Genomic DNA, 22,702 nt, shown 5'->3' on the forward strand with positions numbered 1-22,702 from the left:
TGTCTTGAAACATGTAAATGCCATTTCATGAACTGTATCTTCCAAAGGGCAGTTCTAAAAAGTAATATTTTTAAACGAAATAAGAGTTTCTACCAGTCATCCTGTTCAACAGTTTACACCCCCTTGCTCTTACTTATATGTGTTGCCTTGAGCATCAGTGAACTTATGCAGCATTTGATCATCCAGATAACAGCACAAAGTATAAGAATCAAATGTATGAATCTAAGAATTCCTGAATCCGGTCTTATCTTTACAATCCTAGAACCTGACCTGGCCTGAGATTTAAAAGTGGCTTAATAGAGGATTCGCTCTCTGAGTCTCTTCTGCAAAAAGTTCCATAGCAATTTCTATTTTTTCCCATGACTTTTAACATCTGTGAAAAATGTTACAAATATTAAGTCAAAAAATTATATCTTTATAACTTACCAATCAGACGCCACCACCACAAAGAGAACAAAACCAACACGTAAAACATTTTCGTCAATTGTGAAAAGTTAAAAGTGAGAAGAGTTATCTGCCATCTCACATGCGACGCAAACTGAAACCTGCCGTGGTTTCCTTCAGAAATGAAGAGCGTGTATAGTGCATCTGTGTTTACTTTATAGGTGAAGGGGTTTCTTCCTGTCCTGCTTTGAATGAATCTTATGTCTTCACAAAACAACATTACAGTCAGATAAGTAACTAAATCCATTAAAAATAGAGAGAGAATAGCTGCATTTACATAGACCCTAATAATTGTTTTTGTAATTGGACTAGTTGCAGAGTTAAGTCACGTAACCATGTCAATTGGAATAAATCTGCCAAGTCTGATTATAATTTCATTTGGATTGTAAAGGGTGTTTTAAACCATTTCTAATCTGACTGATACAAAATGTTCTTATTTGGACTGAAAACCGAAACCACAAAGTACTATGACAGAGGATACACAGCAAGATCAAGTATCTAATCAGTACCAAAAATAGGAAAGCCAATTTGAACTTGCAAAACCACACAGAGATGAGCCAGTAGATTTTTATGAACAGATGAGACAAAGATTAATCTTTGAGTCATTCCACGAAACCGGTACAATTTGAGTCCCTCTGACTTTTTTCAGTGCATTTTATCTATTGGGTCACCAAAATATATTTTAAAAGCTTTTTGTATTAATTGAAATGTCTCCTTTAATGTTTAAAAACATGACATACATTTTCTCTTTATATTAGATTTTTTTTTTCAGTTGATCTTCCACCGAGGCTCTAAAACGGCGGCGGCCATCTTGCACTGAGGCTCTGACACGCTGGCAGCCATCTTACCCCGAGGCTCTGAAGTGGCGGCGGCCATCCTGTGAGTACAAGAGTATTCGGGCAGGCAGGAATGGACAGAGTCGTTTGAGGGGTATGTGGAGGGAACCGGCGGAAGGTGAGCTGACCAGGCCACGTGTGTTTCTGATGGGGCTAGACTAGGAGGATGCTTATTCTCTTCTTATTAACTTCTTCTACTTCAAAATTAGAACCATTAAAAAAGAGAGTCAGATATATATACTCGACTAGAGAGAAATAACAGGCAGGTTTGCTATAGCGAATCACATCCTTAAAAAACATGCATTAAGAGGAGCAATCACCAAGCAAAAGAGCTCGGAAAACTCCTCCACATACATCTCTAGCAGACGACCATTCTGCCGGAGACTCCACAGGTGGTCCACTGCTGTGATGGTGATGTTGGGATCGGCTGGAGAGATTGGGAGGAGGAAGAGACCCATGATGCTGCGATCATCCTTACGGTGTTGGTCCGTTCTTCTGTTACGGACAGAGGAGTCGGAAACAACAGGAATGCAATAGGTGGTAGTTTATTGACAACAGCAGGTAGTAAACAGAGATGCAGGTAAGTGAAATAGGTGAATAGGATGTAGTTAAGTGGAGACTGGTGATAATACTGTCCTTTATCTTGCAGTGCGAGGATCTTGAGAGGATGGGTGATCGCAGATGGTGAGGATACACGTAGGAGGTCAGTTGACACACACACAGGGGCATGAGACTGAGGAAACACGCTGAAGAGGAACTGGTAGAAAGCTTTGGTGTATTGGAGAGCAAACATGAATAGTCCTTGGTATAAGTGAGAACGGGCCATGGACAGAGGTGAGTGGAGTGCTTAAGTAGAGCTATGGTGATGAGAGGATGACTTGCAGGTGTGGGTGATTGCTGAGTGGTGGAGTGAGTGCAGGTGTGGGCCAGGGAGGATCATGGGAAATGGAGTCCAAAGCAGACGGGAACTGTGACAAAGATCTTCCATTTATAACTGCACAGATGGAATAAAAATTAATGACAAATTACAATAATTCACATTTTTTTTATACAGAACAATCACTGTATTTTATACAGTATTTTCTGTTTTCTTAAATTACATACAAATGTATGTAAAATTACAAAAATATTCAGTAATTAATACAATAACAAAACAGATGATAAAATGGTCAAATGACTGTCAGTAAAGTAAAATCTCCTTATTTAAATTAGCTGAAAACACTAGAACTCAGCATCTTCACTTATTACAATCCAATTTGACTATTTCTTTCATACAAAACTTTTAGATGTTGATGTTTTATTGAAAATAGTCAAGTCACCATTATGGAGTTGAGTGTTTGCTTTAGTTAGGCTCTTGACCCTTGACTTTTCAGCATCAGTTGTTTTCTGGCTGCTATAAAGGTGTGTGTTCTGAAGCACATTTGTTATAACAAAAATTGCAAGAGAAATTCTGGTTAGTTGAAGTTGATTACTTATTGATGATTCAATCATTGTGCAGTGGTCAGAATCAAAGAGATTTACATTTGACAGAGTATGATTTAGGACAGGGGTCTCAAACTCAAATTGGTGGGGGGCCGTTTCTGTGATTGACACATAGGAGGGCCATATTAACATTCAAGTGCAAGAAAGCGCAACATTTCAGAAAATTTACTTTCCTTTGCATTATTTCTCATTCAAATTTCATTAGACCAACTAAAACATTTTTATACCTATACTATAAATATTTTCTTTACCATACTAAATGTAAACAGCAGTGTCTCTCTCATTGTTACAGAGTGTAATATAATTATATAATACTATTACTAATATAATACTACTAATATACTAATATAATACTAATATAATACAATTAATTACAATAGTCTGGTGAAACTTCTCACATCCAACAAAGTGTATGCAATAAAAAAAATAGTAATTTAGGAACAAAACCAGCAACACTTGTGGCGTGGAGTGGTCTGAAATAAACAAAAAACTGGAGCTATATATATCAACTTTATTTTGCCTTTCATTGTTACATACATTATTAGTTTTTAACATTTAGTGGAAGTATTTTCCCTTACTTTGTTAGCTTAAATAACATTAAAATCTTGCACTGAACAACACTGTAGCTACTGAACAAATACAATCCCTGAATGCATTTGTACACTCTTCTGTTTCTTGACAGACACCTGGCAGCTGAGACACATTTGTCCAAGATGCTGCTTGAGCATCGGTAACGTTTAATGGTTGCATCGGACACGTTTCGGTGGTTTAAATCGACGCTTGTGACTTAAAGTCGAGTGCTTTTACTGTAATTTAGGTAAGAGCGCTCATAATAGAAGCGACGCGGTTGAGAGCGCGGCTCAAGGTTGCATAGCAACAACAGACGCCACTGGAGCGAAAGCGCATTGGAAAGAAGGACCGCTTATGTGACACGATATGTGAATGCCCCTTAGAACGGCGACTTTTTCTTTGCATATCAGACAGGTAGCAACTAGAGAGTAATAATAATAATAATAATTTTAGCGGGCCGGATTATGTTTTATTTTTGAGATCAATTGCGGGCCGAGTGGAGGGGGAGGGCGGGCCGTAAATGGCCCGTAGGCCGGCAGTTTGAGACCACTGATTTAGGATATATTTGAGTGGCAGATGCCCCTGCCAGTCATTGACCATTTCTTTTTTAACAATCATTAACCATTATTTTCATTAATGGTAAATGTTTGACACCCTGTTCTGCCAGATTTTTGGTGTAGATTAATAGAGTGGGCCCTGTGTGGGCCCAGTGAGGGCTTCCTGGGGCTAAGTGAGGGCTGCCCGTGCAGGCAGCCTGCTGGGTCACCAGATTAGGGAAGGGGAAATGCCCTGAAATGCTGTAGCACTAAAACTTGCTCTTTGTTTGAATAAGACTTTATGGCTCTTAATTTCTGAAGAAAATAATGTTGAAAGAGTTGAATATGATTAATAGATCAATATTGTTACATTTTGAAATAAATAAGTAAATGCTGGAATTGTTAAAATTATAAATAATAGGAATATGCACCTGTGGAGCATTCTGTGAGAATTATGAAATTTTGAGTTGTGGAGAAACTTTTATGGGTTAGACTTTGATTTACTAGGCCTATATGTATTGGCTCAGAAATAGGTACTAATGATGAATAATAGTAAGATAATAACTGCGTGTTTAAATATTATACTCTGTATCTGAAGGCGTCTAGAATGTTTATCCTGTTATCCCTAGGAAACAATATGAAAAGTTGATCCATTGCAGATATGCCATCATTTTGGTTTACATTAAGTATGATAACTTTTGTGAAATGTGTTGAATGAGAATGAGATTGGTGACCAAGTTAAATAGAAATTATGATTTAAACTGGCACAGAACAGACATCTTACAGTAATTTTCATTTCTAGCAAAGAGAAATGACAAAGAATTATTTGCTATTACATTAAACCATACTCTATATTAATAAGAGTAGTTTACTGCTTTTTCTGCGTTTCGCAAAGAAGGATCTGCTTACTTTTTCCTGCAAAGAAGAACTAAGCTTATTAATAGAATGAGGAACTGCTGTTGTGTTGACCAGATTGGAATTAAGGGACATTGATTACTGTTAAGAAAGACAGACTTTAAATAAAGAGCTGTAGGTTCATATTTCTTGTGTTCATATTTCAGACCAAGCAGCTTCTGGAACAGCTGCCTTGACAAATAGGAGTGAATAGACTGAAGTCTGTTCAACAGGATGACTGCAGAGAGAAGAAGAGGAAGTGGCTGATGGGCCTTTAGCTCCCCTCCTGAAAGAGGAAGCTTGACACTTCTGGAGGGGTCAGCATGGAGAGGACTGATACAGTGCAGGAAAAGGTAAAACTTTCATTTGAGACTTTTCCTAAGGGCAATTTTGTGGCAGCATCGAACACAAGCCAGACTGTCTGAGAGACACAGAAACAACGGAGCTCACACACCACAACACCAGGCCTTTGAGTGCCATCCCTGTCTGATGGTCCAATGCAACAGCCCAACAAGTTCAACTGACTGATGATCCACACAGAACACAGAAGGACTTCCATCTCAATGATCACTACAGAAACCACTTCAAATTCTGTTATTATTAATTTGGTTCCTTTTGATTATTCACTGGTCTCACAGCAGTTCTCTGTTAAACTAACATTCTGAATGTGCTTTCAGTCGGTATCAGTCCAGCCCTACTCTACATCTCAATGAAAGAAAAGAAAGTTAATTCACAGAAGTGGGAGTTTGACTCAATCAGTTAAAACTGTCTGGATTTGGGATAGTGAGGGCTATTACATTAACCAACTAGGGTAAAGACATAAATAGTTTTTGACTATGCAGAGTTCTCTGGCAAAAAGGGAAATAGGGCACAAGGTGTCCAAAGAGAATATTATGGCTAGAAAAGCAACAATATTGGTCACTTCATTTTGTTTAAAGGTAATTTTCCGGATTTAATAAGAATGATAACTCTAAGATTCTAAAATTTTGAAATTACAAATGCTGTCATCACCATATAAGATGGGAATGTTATTTGTCCATGGATCCAAGATTGTGTGAAGATCTCCAATCTTCTTCTAAGTAGCTCACGAGTAACAACAAAAAGTTTGAAAATAGTAATTTTGCGCAAAAGAATGGCAAATTGCATTTGAGAAATTGAAAGCGAATAAAGCAAATAAATCATTACAATCAAAGCAGCTGTATCTAAAATGTATTAAACTTATTAAGTGGGAATTAAATACTATCTTTGTATTTCAAAATATATATGTAGTACACTATGGGTTCAAATGTACTATAAGTGATATCTAAATATTTTTTTCAATACTAAGATAGTATATTAAAAGCACATTTAAGTTCACAATCACACTCAGTCACCAGCTCAGTCACTCTCTCCGCACTACATTTCCCAGCATTCCTCCAGATCGAGGCCTCGCTAAACACTGAAGCAGCTGAAGCAAATGTGCCTTGAAACAATCTGACACCTGTCTCCATGGTGACCCCTTGTGGTCAGTACAGTGTAAAATCAATAAAACTCAGGCCAAACATGTATAAAAACACCTTTTAAAAATCTATTGCAAATGTTTTATTGAAAGTAAAATCTATCAAATGCAATTAACTAATCGTCTAATATGATTTAATATAGAGTGTTTTGTTTGTTCCATGGCTCAAGCTAAACAGACCAATAAGAGATAAATAACTACCATTAATCATTTTAATTATTCTAATGTCTAATTAAAACATTTACAAATGTAGAAAACTGCTCAGAGATTAGGTAGGGTGAAGCTCATAGACACTTGTTCAATAGTTCTCAGTGAATCTGCATGATTCATGGGTTCACTTTATCATCACCCTCTACTGGTGAACCATTGAAATTTGGTTTCGTACATGGGTTTGTGACAGTTATGACGTAATGAAGCCTCGTTTACTGAAATCACGTGACTTTGGCAGTTTGACAGTTTGGCACTTGTTTTCTTTTTATAATCAAACATACTTCTTTACATATTGATGCATATGCATATATTTTTTTATTTAAAAATATTTCATTTTAAACATGTTAAACAGTGCTATTTATCTTACCAATTTGTGGCAATGTGTCCAATGCAGCTTTCTAAAATGACTGCTCCATCATCCCAAACAAAAAGCTACACCCACTTCAGCCCATCATTTCATTGAGCAGACATGTAAGGTGATATATGTAGGTGATATATTAACTGGGTCAATAAACCCATTTATCACTTCTTTTTTGGAGACTCATGATCATATTTCAGTGCAAAATTATCCAAAGGGTAGGATGAAATTGAATATTGTTTCTGCTGCTGTTTTTCCAAACGTGTTCTTAGAGCCTGTGTCTAATGTTACAGTCCTGTTCAATTATTTGCATCCAGGGTGGAGTCAAACAGCCGATCCTGTTGGTTACATGAGATGAATAGACTGATAAAAAAGACTCTTTGTCACTTGAGGCTTGAGGCTTCTCCAACACCAGGAGTTTTTGTACTATTTTTCTTGTTGTTTGCTAAATTCATTTATGTATTTCATTAATAAAATTCTACTTTCGGGTTGCTTTAATTTGCCTCTTCGTTGAGCTGCCTTGAGCCAGGTGGATTGTAACTACCCACTTTTATTTTCTGAAGGCAGAATGTAGTGAAAATGAAGCTTCTCTTTAATTTGCTATCAGTGATTTTGATTTTACTTGACAAAGGTAAGACCTTTATTTGTTACAATCAAATTTTAACATTTACAAAATTGTTACAATTTGTTACAATCTTGTTACAAACAATTTCTGTGTGTGTGTGTGCTTTTGTTTATATTACATTGTGGGGACCAAATGTCCCCATGATGTAATATAAACCTGAGTTCACCTACATCGTGGGGACCAGCCACCGGTCCCCACAATGTAAATCAATTAATAAAAATACTAAATGATGTTTTTGTGAGAAAATAAAGGTGTGCACAGTTTCCTGTGATGGTTAGGTTTAGGGTTAGGGGTAAAATACGGTTTATACAGTATAAAATGCATTGCGGCCTATGGAAAGTCCTCACAATTCAGAAAAACAAACAGGTGTGTGTGTGTGTGTGTGTGTGTGTGTGTGTGTGTGTGTGTGTGTGTGTGTGTGTGTGTGTGTGAGGGGAACATGGTCGCATCACAGGGAAATATACTGCCATGACAGTGCCAGACACCTGAAAATGGACACAGTGGATGATCCTCATATGTAAACATGCATTTACTCATCTCACTTGCACAAGTATTTCTCAAAATGAATAAAGTTTTATACAAACCTGTAATAATTAACTATATTAAATTACACAATATACTTTATGTATTTAATCTCATTTCATTAACCAATGTCTTTGCTAACCTTCAATGATCTAACTAAACCATACTAAATAAGCAAAAATTACTTTAGATTAGATTTAGAAATAAGAGTGTTGAACTTCCTTCTCATATATCCTATTCTTTTATAATCCAGAACGGCAGCACAGCTGAAAGGTTTGTTTGAGCTGCGCCCTCTACTGTAAATATGATTCCTTCAGCCATATTCATTTCACTTTTGGTGTGAAAGGGCCAAAAAAAATTGCCATAAATAGATATTTTTTGTTATTAAAAAACAAATAAGCAAACCCAGCCCAGGTGAGAAAAAGTAACACAAAAGTAATGTAATGCATTACTTTTCATAAAAATTAACTAAGTAACGCAATATTGCAGTCTGTAATTTAGGGAGTAATGCAATATTGTAATACATTACTTTTAAAGGTAACTTTCACCAACACTGGCCATGTTCTCTTCACACACATATACACAGACTGATGCAGTGAACGTAAATCAGCACTTCCGTGTTTACATCCGAACGCTGACACTGAATTTCCTTGTGGAACTGCACCATACTGTGCCACTACTGAGAATTACAAGAGGTTTAGATGTTGATGATTTGTTGAAAATAATAGTTTGGTTTGATGTCACCAAAGTCAGTGTTTGCTTTAGTTGTGCAGTTTGACTCTTTACTTTTTAGTTTTTACAGGTACTTACTTACTGTCGAATCCATATCGTAAAAGTATGTTTGCAAAGCCTGCGCCGAAATGTGATTGATTTTCCAAAGGAAATGTATTGAATAGAAATAAACAAAGCTCAACTCACATTGTTGAAAGTTAAATAATCATATTCCTTGCAGGATCCTTTGAAGGTTATTTTTGTCCTGTTGTATTGTTCTTCTCTCCTCATCTCACTAAGATGCCAGTGGGCATTGCTAATGTAGCAATGATGAAGTAGGCGTTGATTTCTTCTGGCGAGGCGGGGTTTCATTGTCATAGATAGGCACATTCCAGGACGAGTTGTTGCTGGCCTGGTGTCAATACAAGCTTTTATTTGACTAACAAAAAATGTTCAGTTCCGAAACTTACAGGATATTCTCATAGTACAATGACCTCTCATGTATGAAAAGCTCAAGGAAAAGTTGATTTCTCGATTTATGACCACTTTAAAGAACCCAACAATATTATAATATTACAACACCTGGACAATGAAGGAATAGCAGATAGTACATACATAACACTTCTGCTGTTTGTTTGCAAGTGTTTTGAATTCAGGCAAATTTCTTTACTCAAAATCTTTATATGTAAAAAAGAAATCACAGCACTGTTACATATTTTTGTTTGACTTGTTTTTCTTCTTCAGGTGTGACTGGTGTTGGTTCAGATAAAGTGTTTGTGATGGAGGGAGATTCAGTCACTCTACACACTGGTGTTCAGACAAACCAACAAGAAGAGATTAAGTGGTATATTAATGACACTCGTATAGCTCAAATCAGGGGAGATCTCAGTTATATCTGTACAGATGTTCAGTGTAATGAAGGAACTGAGAGATTCAGAGACAGACTGAAGCTGGACAATCAGACTGGATCTCTGACCATCATGAACATCACAAACACAGACTCTGGACTTTATGAACTAAAGATCATCATCATCATCAGCAGCAGCAGCGACAAGGCCTTCAATGTTATTGTCAGTGGTGAGTGAATGTTTAAATGCAGTTTATATATACACTATATTGCCAAATATAGTGGCAATATTTTAATAATTTTGGGACGCCTGCCTTTACGTGCATGAACTTTAATGACGCCAAACCCAGACTCGTCCATCGGATTGCCAGAGAAGCGTGATTGGTCACTCCAGAGAACACGTCTCCACTGCTCTAGAGTCCAGTGGCGGCGTGCTTCTGACTGCATCCGACGCTTTGCATTGCACTTGGTGATGTAAGGCTTGGATGCAGCTGCTCGGCCATGGAAACCCATTCCATGAAGCTCTCTCACTGTTCTTGAGCTCATCTGAAGGCCACATGAAGTTTGGAGGTCTGTAGCTATTGACTCTGCAGAAAGTTGGTGACTTCTGCGCACTGTGCGCCTCAGCATGCTCTGTGATTTTATGTGGCCTTCCACTTCATGACTGAGTTGCTGTTGTTCCCAATTGCCTCCACTTTGTTATGATACCACTAACAGTTGACTGTGGAATATCCAGTAGTGAGGAAATTTCACGAATGGACTTATTGCACAGGTGGAAACCTACCACGGTATTTACTGAGCTCCTGAGAGCGACCCATTCTTTCACAAATGTTTGTATAAGCAGTCTGGAAGTGATTGGAACACCTGAATTCATTGATTTGGAGGGGTGTCCCAATACTTTTGGCAATATACATTTTTAATGTGTTTCTTGATTTTATAGGCTACAGATAATCTTTACAAACTTGTTTTTCAAGTTCAGATTATCTCACTTCACAACAAGGGTCTTCAACAACTGATGTTTGATTACAAATAATTTTGTTAAAAAATTCAAAACATTGAACAAATTGAACAAATGTAGCCAATCACAGTCATGTCTGCTGATCTCTTGAATGCAGTAGCCAATCAGAGGTAGGCTATTCAGGTTAGAATCCAGTTATCATTTAAAAGGCCACAGTTTTTGTTCAGTGCTGAGTTCTGCTCCTGAATCCTCTCTATATATCTGCAGTTGAGCTCTGAAGGAGCGACTTATCATGTGATCTCTGATCAGCTTCTATTATTATCAGTTTAAATGAATATAATATAAAATAAGTGTGTCAAATATGTTTGTAAGAACAAATCATGCATAACTGTTTCTTTTCAGGTTGAAAGTCAAGAAAAGGTTTTCATCTTCAGTTCTTTCATTTTTTGTAGTTTATAAGCATCTGTTGGTTTGTGTTTCAGATGTTCCTGCTGCTGAACTATATGAAATTAAGGAGGGAGAATCTGTCACTTTAGATTCTGGAGTAATAAGAAAACCAAATGATGAGATGACATATTTTATTGAGATTTCCATCGCTGAAATCACTGGAGATCAGAGTAAGGTCTGTACAGATGTTCAGTGTGATGAGAGATTCAGAGACAGACTGAAGCTGGACAATCAGACTGGATCTCTGACCATCACAAACACCAGAAACACAGACTCTGGAGAATATAAACTGAAGATTATCATCAACAACAGCAGATTCAGCATCAGCAGAGTGAAGAGAGTCAATGTTACTGTCACTGGTGAGTACAGAATTAAGTCAGCCAATGAAAAAATTTAAAACAACCCATAAGTGTCTTGTTGTAGACTGTTTGTTTATTTATTTATTTTTTAAAAAGAAGAAGCTTTGACTTTAGACTAATGTTATTAACATGCCTAAAAAACAACTGGATGTATCAGTTAAATCAGTATCATACAACTGATGATCAAAGTAAAAAAAAAATATATATATATATATAATCAGTCAGAGATATTGGTAAATATTGGATGTATAATCATTCACTCTCTAGTAATAATGACTGTCTGTCTTCAGCTGTTCCAGGTTCAGATCTGTCTTCAGGTGCTGTTGCAGGAATAGTTGTTGCTGTTGTTCTGCTGGTTGTAGCTGTAACTGCTGGTGGTGTGATTTGCAAGAGTCGCCGCAAGAGTCATACAGCAGTACCACAGAATGTAAGTATTATACAGCTGATTTAACTTGATATATGACATTTACTCCAAAAACCTTTAAAAGAACAGAGGTATGAATACATGTTTATTACAATATAGTGTGGTGTAAATGTACATTATAAATAGTCATCTATTTTTGTCCTTTATTTTTCAAGTGTCTTAATAGAAAGTACATCAGTAAGCATTTTTGATGTGATACTGAAATCACAGTACTTCAGGTTTAAAACAAAAGATACTGTGTTGAATATTTAGGGAAAGAAAACCTCTATACAAACAACTGGAAAAAAAATTCCAAGTCTGTATTATTTGTGTGTTTGTGTGACTGAGACATCAATCCTCCTCATTATTTTTACCTTTTGTGTTTTTTTGCAGGAGATAAAGTAACTCGCCACCTGATCCAAATTACATTCTTTTGAGGCAGATGGGAATGTGACTAAAAAATATGACTTTTAAAGAAACATTAAATAAAAAATTTAAATATTTAGTGCCAGATTTACTAACAGCTTGCGCCACCGCAAACCCTCTCTTGTCATTAAAAAAATCTACTGTCAGGATTTATTGAATACACGCAGTGAAAAAATTTTGCTGAAAAAGAGTGGACACAAATTTCTTTGCACCTGACTTTATTACATATGCATTTAAGTTCCCCCATTCAGACGCTAAATTTATGGGAGAAGAGTAAATGAATCACGCAACACCATTTACTAAGGTTTGTGCTAGTCAATTTACTGGTATTTGTGCCATTATTTAAAGCATGTCTTACAGCAGACACTAATTTGCGCTGCTCTTGATAGATTGTGTTGGTTATTATGGAAATGATCTGCTCCATCTGTGCTTTTTAATGTGCGCATAGTCAGTAAATCACCCGCAAAACTTTACACTCCCATTCGTGCTTTCATAGGATTAGAGCGTTCCCACACTGATTTTCCCTGTTGGCCCTAAGCATTAAACAGTATATGCAAAAATTCAAGAAATAAAACACGTTACCAGCAATAGCTGCGAGTGATTGATGTCTTTGAGTGTGTAGAGGTACAGGAACAGTGAGACATTAGCCACGTTTACATGTGCACTTTTTTGTTATTCCGAATAAAGTCATTCCGAATGAAAGATTCGGTGGAGTGTTTACATGAGATGTTATCTAATCCGATATGGTGTTTACATGCACTTTCAATCGGAATGACTGCACACATTAGTCTATATCCTGTTTGCCGCCGTGTATTCATGTCAACATGGAGGTCCGTTATTTCTTATGCACGCTATTTTTATGTAATGTGTTGATCTTAATCAAGCAACAGCATGAAATTTGTAGCATATTACTGCTGGATATTATGAGGAAAAGACTTAAGTAGCATCTTAACACTACCCCTCCCTCCTCCGTAAAGCAGAAGTGTATGGATGAAGGTCCGTAGTAATGATTCACTTAGTTCCTTCAGTGTATTTAATAAATGTGTTGTTTCAGTTTTACTCCAGTTTCATTTTGCTGCTGCCATTGTGCATTCTGACGACCTCTGACCACTTGACGTGATGGCGTAGATGCAAAGTAATCGGTTTAACACGTTTACATGGCAGACTTGTTCGGTTTATAGAAAGGTTTATCATTCGGTTTGGGCATTTTTATTCCGATTGAGGTGTTTATATGGAGCATTTTCATTCGGACTGGACTTTTAAACCGATTACAATGCTCCATAAATGCACCTAGTGTCTGTTTCTTGTCATTTGCACTATAATGCTGATCTAGTTTGACATATCAGTTATTTTGTGCCGTCTGTTTACATCCTCTTATAACTGATAGAACTGATTGCTTTTCCATAATTTCCTCAACAAGACAGGCATTATGAGCAAGATTTTACTCCTCAACACAAGGACAGTCTGCTCTACTGATGCTGTAGCTGCTTTTACTGCTGTTACTGGAGAAGACTGTATCAATATTATAGATTACACACTAACAATTAGTCATCCACCTTCATCAGAAAACACTTTCCACCGGACATACTGAAACCAAAACCAGATTTAATAAGCGTGGAAAGTCAATGATTTATTTTAAAGTTGTTGAAACACTTTGCTGGGCGTTTATATTATTATGCATGTAATATATGTGTTACACTGCGTTAAACTTGAAAATTACCTGATAGAGGAATGTTACTGTCACAGTTCCTGTCTGCTTTGGACTCCATTTCCCATGATCCTCCCTGGCCCACACCTGCACTCACTCCACCACTCAGCAATCATCACCCACACCTGCAAGTCATCCTCTCATCACCACAGCTCTACTTAAGCACTCCACTCACCTCAGTTCACTGTCTGTTCTCGTTTGCACTAAGGACTTTTCATGTTTGTTCCCAAGACTTCCACGTTTACCCAGTGTCCGTGTGATATCTTCTATGTGTGTATTCACCTACCGTCTCCAAGTGTCTCTCTGGCCTACCACCCACTATCCACGAACCTGTATTCCTGTGTCTTCCCAGCTGTTTGTCAATAAATACCACCTACCTTCAAACCTGCTGGAGTCCTCTGTCCATAACAGTTACATCAAAAGTAACACACAAATGTGTGTTTAGTTGATGAAACAGTGCAATTACATTATAATAAGTCTTCATCTATTTGGTAGATCACTGAAATGTGCAAAAATAAGCCATGTGTTTGTTAAATATTTTAATTGAGATGATTCCTTCATTTAAAGGGGTAGTTCACCTGAACATTTTTTGGGTGAACTAAATACTCTTCACAGTCATCAGTCTTCAGCTCTAGACTTGTGGTTTTCCTTGTTCCCATTTTTGGATATGTATTTCATGTGGTGCTGACTGTAAATATGTAAACAGCCTCAAGAGGTGTGACGTGAAGTTTATTTAAGTCAAGTAAATGTTTTAAGAAAAGTTATTTAATTGTCAAAGCTAAAAGCTAAAATCCTGTGCTAAAGATTTTAACAGAAAAAAATCAATATGTGGTCATGACTAGTTTTCACTGAGGGGGCTTTTTGTAAGCTATTTTAATTAAACAAATATTGTGTTTTATGCACTCTAAGAATGTTTTTAGACATTTTCCTTTCTGTCTTAACTTTACAATAGAAAAAAAACCCCAATATTTTCCCTTCTGAATTATTATATGAGAAATATAGCAAAACATGATTCACTCATAACAGCTGGTATCGGTGTCTGTACCTTTTTTTTAGAAATAAGTTAATATTGAATAATTGAGTTAGCCTATATATGGTTTTTAACACTGGTGCACTACTTTCACTGTTCAGTCCTCTGATGTATTGTGTGATGATCGTTGGGTGACTGTTTGTTTTTGCTGTTTGTCTTTCTCCATCTCTTTTTTTCTCTCTCTGACAGCTGTTATTTGCCTACACCTGCCCTCCCCCATTGGCTGGCTATCAACTAGCACTCCATTGGCCTACAGGAAGAAGCCCAACAATAAAAGCAGCCAAAGCACAGCTAGCAGGTTTTTCCTCTCCACGTGGGCTCATTCTCTCCTGTCCCAGACAGTTGGCCAGCTGTTGATATAGTGATGAGAGAAACGAAGCTTTTCGAACTTTGAATCAATCGAACCAATTGCTTCGCAAAGTGATTCACTGTCTCGAAACGCCGCGCGCTGGTGACTCCTGCTGGTCAGAATTGTGTAAATGCAGCGTAAACTCAGCCTGAACCTACTTAAAAACACCTTTTGCAAACACATTGTATTCTATTAAATGCAATTCACCAATCGTCTAATACCATTAAATATTAAGTGTCTCAATAATATGTAATATTTTATTAAATTGTATGGCTTGTTGATTGTTTTATGGAGAGTTTGGTAATTAGACGAATAATTGTAAATGCAACTCTTACTTTTTATAATACAAATGTGTCAGAAAATATGCATATTTGTGTTTGTGACTGCACTCTGGAGAATGTATGTTTGTATTTACAACATGTTTTTGCATCTGTAATCAGCCAATCAAAGACATGTTTGTTGAGCTCTTAAATGCAATGACCAATCAGAGGAATTCAATTAAGTCAGAATCCTTTTTTTTTTTTTTCTTTTCCTAGTGTTGAGTTCTGCACACCTGCAAATCTTCTCATTAACAATAATGTCTAGACATATGGCAAGCTGTTTTAGCTTAATTTGTTCCCTGTCTTATTTGTTGTATTTGCGTCCCGGCAGTGTGAACTGGACGGGCTACTACACCTTTTAAGTTACATTTCAGACTCTCATTCCACACAGCACTGTTTTGTGTTGCTGAGCAACACACAGGACAGTGTTTCCTTATTGAATTAATAATTTCCGATCACTGAAACTGAACTTTTTTTGAAAACTTCTGATAGGGTGTCCTGCTAGATTTTTTGAAACTCTAGTTGCAGCGTTGTCGTGTAGATGGAGAAACATACTCGGTTACGAAAGTAACCTCGGTTCCCTGAGATACGGGCCGAGTATTGCTTTTGCTGGTGGGCCATGGAGCTGTACGACGGGTCGATTGACCTGAAATCCCATGGCGAAATGCCCCCAGGGCCAGTTCTAGACATTTGGAGGCCCTAGGCATAATTTATGTTGGAGGCCCCTGACTCTTCTCCCCTCTTTAATATTGTAATAATTTTACTGTTACTCTCCAAATTAATGTAGAACCAACTTAAAGCAACAGCTTAAAAAAAAATGTATCTGTGGCCTGGCCCAAATAAATGTATCCATATATTTCCTACCTTTTAGACAGGTAGGAAATATATAGTAATTGAATAAATTTATCAAACACTTTATGCAGTCTTCACTGCATAAATTATAAACTAAACATAAGCCTTATTAAAGCAATTGTCTCTGTTGGCTTTGTTCTTTGATGAACATTAATGACAGACATCACAGTAACTGGTTTATTAGGCTGCTGTCACTTTAAGAGCTCCCGCTGATGTGACGCGCATCTCATTTTCTCACAACTCTTTAAGTTCATTTAAGACGTTATTTAACTCTTTTAAGACTACTCTGATGAGGATACTTGACAAAACAGGCATAATTCTGTGTGTTATTGTTTGTTCAAGAGTGAAAGGGAACTTGATATTGCTGCGCATTTCTGTCTTTTCTTTTCTGTGAGTCTTGTGTGTCAAATGCAGTGCACGTTATTAAAAAAGTAATTAATTATAGTTATTAGTTACTTCTCACAAATAGTAAATGAGATAATAACCGAGTTACATTATTATAAAAGGAACTAATTACCAGGGAAAGTAACTATTGTTTTTTACTTTAAAAAAAATGCCCCCAATATTGAATATGTTAAATAAATGAAATGGACATGCAATTTCTCTGTACTGTATACGTGTTGGTAGCCATTAAATACGTATTTAGTTTAATATTTATGTTTAAATAGACCTATTATAATGTTATTTTTAAATTTAATCTATTTGATTATGAAAAGTGAACAGCATGAGTAAGATGCATCATGCGCAATATATCGGGACACATGGAATGGGTCAGACATGATTTTAAACACTTCATTAAGTTTTGTTTTGTAGAAAGCCTTTCTTTAAAGTGAATTTCGTTTTGTGGCGCGTGAACTGGCGCGTCTTATAAATGAACCGAAACTCAGCGGCTGCTTGCCTCACAGACATGAGAAATATATAGAAAGCTTGAAATGTCTACTTTTAAACGAAATAATTCAAAACGAAAGGAAATAGGCTCTCTGATGATCATCCAAATGAAATGTGCATTCTCTCTCTAAGCGCGTCCACGGAGATGATGAGAGTCAGTAATGTCAACTTCATCTTCGCAGCCGACACTGATTCAGAAAACATTAGTTTATTAATAAACAATTAAAATGTCTCCTTGCTGTTTTGTCACTTTCATAATCATTACTTTTGCAGGCTATTTATGGCAAGCTTTATTTAGCATTTTGCTTCGCAACACCCACAGGATGTGTTCGTTTTGGTGAGTCCATCGGACCCACTCTGACTATGGTTAAGATAAACATCGTCACTATTTTTAGTTAATTAATAAATATTGAAATAAATTGTAGATAGGACATTTGTACATTTTATTTTATTTTTATTATTTATTTATTTTTTTTGTCCCTCTGTCTGGGCCCCATCCCGCCAATCGGGCCCTAGGCATGTGCCTAGTTTGCCTTTGCGTTAATCCGGCTCTGAATGCCCCACCTATTTTGACAAGCTTTGGTGCGCTGCATCACCATAAATTCGCGCGGCTCCGCCACGCTGTCATTGATTCAAAAAGTTTTCCAATTTGAACCAATGGCCATGCAGTTACTCCACACCCATGGTTACACCGCATAACTGAATTAACTGCTTCACGAAATGATTCACTGGTTCGAATCACACACGCTGATGACTCCTGCTGGGCACAACAGTGTAAAAGCAACGAAAACTAAATTCAAACATGCATATAAACAGCTTTTACAAAACCATTAGAAATGTTTTTGAAGGTCTAGTCTATTAAAGACAATAAATAAGTCATCTAAAATATGATGAATACACTTCATCATTAAATATTAAGTGTCTTTATAATTTGTGTTAGGCCTATTTTAATAGGCTAAATTTCCAGGCTTGTTTTGTTTGTTTTATGGAGCAGTCCAATAAGACACTTTTAAGTACAACATTTCCTTTTTATTATACAAATGTGTTATTTAATGCCTGCAAATGTATAAAAACTGATCTGAGATCAGGTAAAAATCATAGTTCGTTGGTTCACAGTGATCATCGCCCCCTAGCGGCGCACCATTGGAATTTCTGAACAGTGCTGAAATCACGTGACTGTGGCAGTTTGATACAAGCTCCGTATATTGGGTTCTTCAGTTCTTCCTCTGTGTGAACTGCAGCATCTATTTATTATGGAAGCCCGTTTCCGCCACTAAAAAAAAAAAAAACGCCACTTAAAAAAAAAAAAAGCCACTAAAAAAAAAAAAAAAAAAAAAATATTAATTGCGACTTTTTATCTCAGAATTGCGAGTTATAAAGTCAGAATTCTGAGATATAAAGTCGCAATTGCGAGTTATAAAGTCAGAATTCTGACTTTTTTTCTCGCAATTAACTGATGGTCAGTATCTCTGTCTGTAACAGTGCATCCAATGATAGCCGTGCTGCCGTGAAGTCTGAAGCTGTTGGTGTATAAAATGTGCCACTTCAGCTTTGTCTGATTTATTGCACCTCCGCCACAGCAGATTCTTCTTCTTATTATGATTATTATTATATTGTTATTATTGTGCAAAATTCATTAGTGTATCCATTCTGTTAAAACAACTTTTATTGTCCAAATACCTCGACTGTAATTTGCAGAATTGCATGATTCTACCCTTGAGTTGCAAAGTTAATGAAACATGATGGTATTGGTTGTTTTAGTATTAAGCCCACTAGATGGCAGTAAAAGCTGTTTTTTCTCCTTGAAACGCTGTGTACAAGGTTACCGTGGAAACATTATATATGCATATATGCATATAATCTTTATGTGTCTCCTCCAGTGAAGTCAATATTTCTTTATTGGTAAATCGGCGCTAAAAATAATCATTTATGATGTCCTCTATTTTATGTATAAAAATAACAAAGCAGCAATCCTGATGGTCTATTTAATGTATAATAATAACGAAGCAGTAATCCTGATGGTCAGTCGCAATGAAAGGAAACGCAAGCAAAGTAAAAACTGTGAGAAATAACGTTTCACAGTTAGAAAAAGTCAGAAATTCTGACTTTTTATCACGCAATTGCGACTTTATATCTCAGAATTCTGACTTTATAACTCGCAATTCTGAGATAAAAAGTCGCAATTAATCTTTTTTTTTTTTGTGTGTGGCTATTTTTTTTTTAAGTGGCGTTTTTTTTTGTTTTTTTTTAGTGGCGGAAACGGGCTTCCATAATTTATAGCGCACTGTGTCGAGTAAAAGTAGAAAAAATAGAGATATGTGATTTTCTGCTTTGGGCACTAGAGGGCGATGATGTGGTTGTGCTGAATTTGCCAAAATATCCAGCAGAACATGTGACAAACTGAGCAACTATATTGCTATTCAGTTTTCTTTTTAAACAGGAAGGGTGGGATAAATACATTTTCAGTAAAGTTAGTAAATTTCTATGCGTATTAAGATAAAACATCTAGTTGAGTTTCTGGATGCTACGCCACTTATGAATCACTGAATTAAATGAATACAGAGCAACACAATTTCAGATACAACAATATCAACTTATTAGAGTTGCAAAAGAAAAAAAAAACAATCAGGAAGATGGCAGAGATGTTGAATCTGATCACCGTTTTGGGTTGATATTTTCATACAGGGGATTCTTTGATTTCTGCAAGGAAAAATATACAGTCATTTGAGAGAAATGGTTTAAAAACATTTTAAAAATTGTAATAATATAATTTAGCTTCAAATTCACTCACACCATTAAAGTTTCTATAAAATAATGTCTTTGCATGTCATAGTTTTTAAGATTTGAACATTTTGATTGTAGCTCATGTATTATTTAATGATCTCTGTCGTCTACTTGATGTATCTATTTTTATCTGGAGGATAGCCTGTATATTTTATATCCTTTCACAGTAATGAACTGATCATTTGCATTAGACTGATCACATGATGCATTGTTAACGGTACTGTCCCATATCAGCGAATGTCATCTGCATATTCAAATGAATGATGTACAGTCACTTCCTCACTGACAATCAGCCACTTGTAGCAAGTGAAGCTAGAACTGCTGCTAATCTATGAGAATCTTATTCATATGAAAAAATACTGTGGAAGTCAATGGGGACCAGAAACTGTCTAGTTATCAACATTCTTCAAAATATATTCTTTTGTGCTCTTCAGAAGAAAGAAACTCACGTTTGAGGATGAGTAAATGATGACAGACCTGACCTGGCTCTTCCAAGCTTTATAATGGTAGTGAAAGGGGCTTGAGATTTTGAAGCCCAAAAAATTGCATCCATCATAAAAGTAATCCATACAGCTCTAAGGGGTGAATAAAGGCCTTCTGAAGTGAAGACCTTTAAAAAAAAGAAAGCCTTTCGACATTTGTCAATATGTCATGCGTCAGGTCAGGTCATCATCAACATGGTCATCCACGTCTGTTCACTGACCGTCTGATGCTGCAAACTTCAGTCACACGGACTGACTACAACACAGTCATAAATGATCTTACCTTCTTTCGTTTTGTTGGTTTACACAATGCTGAATCAGTTTTGTCTTTCTCTTGTGTCTGGTCTGCATTAACATCTATAAAACACATATATGTTAAAACAACAGTTTTCATTCTTATATTGAAATTTGTGCATTATAAAACATAAATATTTCAACATATGATGATCTCCTGACCTGCTTTTTTACGTTTCCTGCAGATGCACCAGATTCCGACTGCAAATATAATCAACAGAAATCCAGCAGCAGCAGCAGCAGCAGAGATCAACACTATCAGAGACACTGAGACTGGAGTAAAAGAGAGAGAGTCATTAATGTAAGTGAATCTGTAAATAATCACATATATCAGCTCTGCCGTACCTGAACATGTGTGACAGAGGTGAGTGATGTCCAGATGTTGAGTCTGGTTGCTGATGGGATTGTTCAGCACACAGCTGTAGGTGTTTTTATCCTGATATTCCACCTCCAGAGGTAGAGAGAGACTGATGCTGAGATCAGACACACTGATGCTGGACAATAAACTGTTTCCTTTGTACCAGGAGAGAGTCACATGACTCACATTCACAGCTGAACACACCAATGAACAATTTGATGATGATGATGAAGAACATTGTGAAGAGTTACTGATGATGACAGGAACAGGCAGATGAGCTGAAAAACATCAGAGAATAAAGAGAAATATTTTTAAATCTAAACTTTTTTTTTTTTTTTTCAGTTGAGTGAGTGTTGACAGTCAGCAATTGTTTCTATCATCTCAAAGGACAGAATGTTTAAACCAAAAAAAACAAAAACAAGAATATGTGAATGTTTGGACAGATGATCTCTACTCACCATAGACAGAAACACTGAATGTTTTTGATGATTTTTTTGCTCCACTTATCTCTAGTTGATAAACTCCAGCATGTTCAGTTCTGGTGTTCGTGATGGTCAGAGATCCAGTTTGATCGTCCAGCTTCAGTCTGTCTCTGAATCTCCCATCAGGAACATCACTGTATGTGAAAAAGTTTTGCTTCTGTTTCTTCATTTTAGCGATGAGAGAGTTTTCAGCTCCATATTTCCACAGTATGTCGTCGTCTTCATGTATTTCAGTAAGATCAGTGTATAAAGTGACAGAATCTCCCTCCATCACTGACACTGAATCACCAAACACACCTGGAGAACAAACACATTTACACAGACTGAGACTTCAGAAGGTTTACAAAACCTGAAATCATCTGTAGTTTGTAACTAAAGATAACGGAAAACCATTCAGAACTTCCAAAGAAACACAAAAGCAAAAGAAAGGTGAGACGTATGAACATGTTATTAAAGGATAAGTTCACTTTCAAATTAAATTTTACTGATAATTTACTCACCCCCATGTAATCCAAGATGTCCATGTCCTTCTCTCTTCAGTCAAAAGAAATTAAGGTTTTTGATGAAAACATTCCAGGACTTTTCTCCATATAGTGGACTCCACTGGACTCCAGACAGCTGAAGGTCAAAATTACAGTTTCGGTGCAGCTTCCAAGGGCTTTAAATGATACCAGATGAGGAATGAGGGTCTTATCTAATGAAACCATCACTCATTTTCTAAAAAAAAAAAAAAAAAAAATTATACATTTTAACCATAAATGCTCATCTTGAACTAGTTCTCTTCTTCTTCTCTATTATAATTCTGGCAGTGTAGACACTGCTAGTGTATTACTGCCCTCCACAGGTCAAAGTCTGAACTAATTGTTATACTTGCACTAGCATATTGTATATGACAATTTAGTTCAAACTTTGACCTGAGAAGGGTTAATACACTTAGCAGTGTCTACACTGCCAGAATAATAATAGAGAAGAAGAAGAGAACTAGTTCAACATGAACATTTATGGTTAAAATGTATGAAATTAATTTTT

At 36.5% G+C, this 22,702-nt stretch overlaps 2 protein-coding genes across 4 annotated transcripts; one reads left to right on the forward strand and one right to left on the reverse strand.

The window, feature by feature from the left end:
• Positions 1 to 1,460: 1,460 nt before the first annotated feature.
• LOC137027959 (uncharacterized) lies at positions 1,461 to 12,300 on the forward strand. Of its 3 annotated transcripts, XM_067396599.1 has the most exons (6): positions 1,461 to 2,114; positions 4,930 to 5,115; positions 9,431 to 9,763; positions 10,974 to 11,297; positions 11,588 to 11,724; positions 12,094 to 12,300. In XM_067396599.1, exons 3-6 carry the CDS (start codon positions 9,466 to 9,468, stop codon positions 12,103 to 12,105), a joined length of 771 nt encoding a protein of 256 aa, XP_067252700.1. In that variant the 5' UTR covers positions 1,461 to 2,114; positions 4,930 to 5,115; positions 9,431 to 9,465; the 3' UTR covers positions 12,106 to 12,300. The 3 variants fall into 3 exon arrangements, with proteins under 3 accessions (XP_067252700.1, XP_067252701.1, XP_067252698.1); XM_067396600.1 differs by lacking the exon at positions 1,461 to 2,114 and having other exon boundaries at positions 4,923 to 5,115; XM_067396597.1 differs by lacking the exons at positions 1,461 to 2,114; positions 4,930 to 5,115 and adding an exon at positions 7,058 to 7,459.
• Positions 12,301 to 19,485: 7,185 nt separating this feature from the next.
• LOC137028196 (CD48 antigen-like) lies at positions 19,486 to 22,380 on the reverse strand. Its single transcript, XM_067396967.1, has 6 exons — positions 22,254 to 22,380; positions 21,650 to 21,970; positions 21,179 to 21,469; positions 20,996 to 21,106; positions 20,823 to 20,896; positions 19,486 to 19,973 (listed from the first exon to the last, which is right to left on the reverse strand). The coding sequence occupies exons 1-6, from the start codon at positions 22,378 to 22,380 to the stop codon at positions 19,929 to 19,931; spliced, it is 969 nt and encodes a 322-aa protein (XP_067253068.1). The 3' UTR covers positions 19,486 to 19,928.
• Between the last annotated feature and the right edge of the window lie 322 nt (positions 22,381 to 22,702).

This window comes from Chanodichthys erythropterus, chromosome 10 (genome assembly GCF_024489055.1).
Source record: "Chanodichthys erythropterus isolate Z2021 chromosome 10, ASM2448905v1, whole genome shotgun sequence".
NCBI lineage: Eukaryota > Metazoa > Chordata > Actinopteri > Cypriniformes > Xenocyprididae > Chanodichthys > Chanodichthys erythropterus.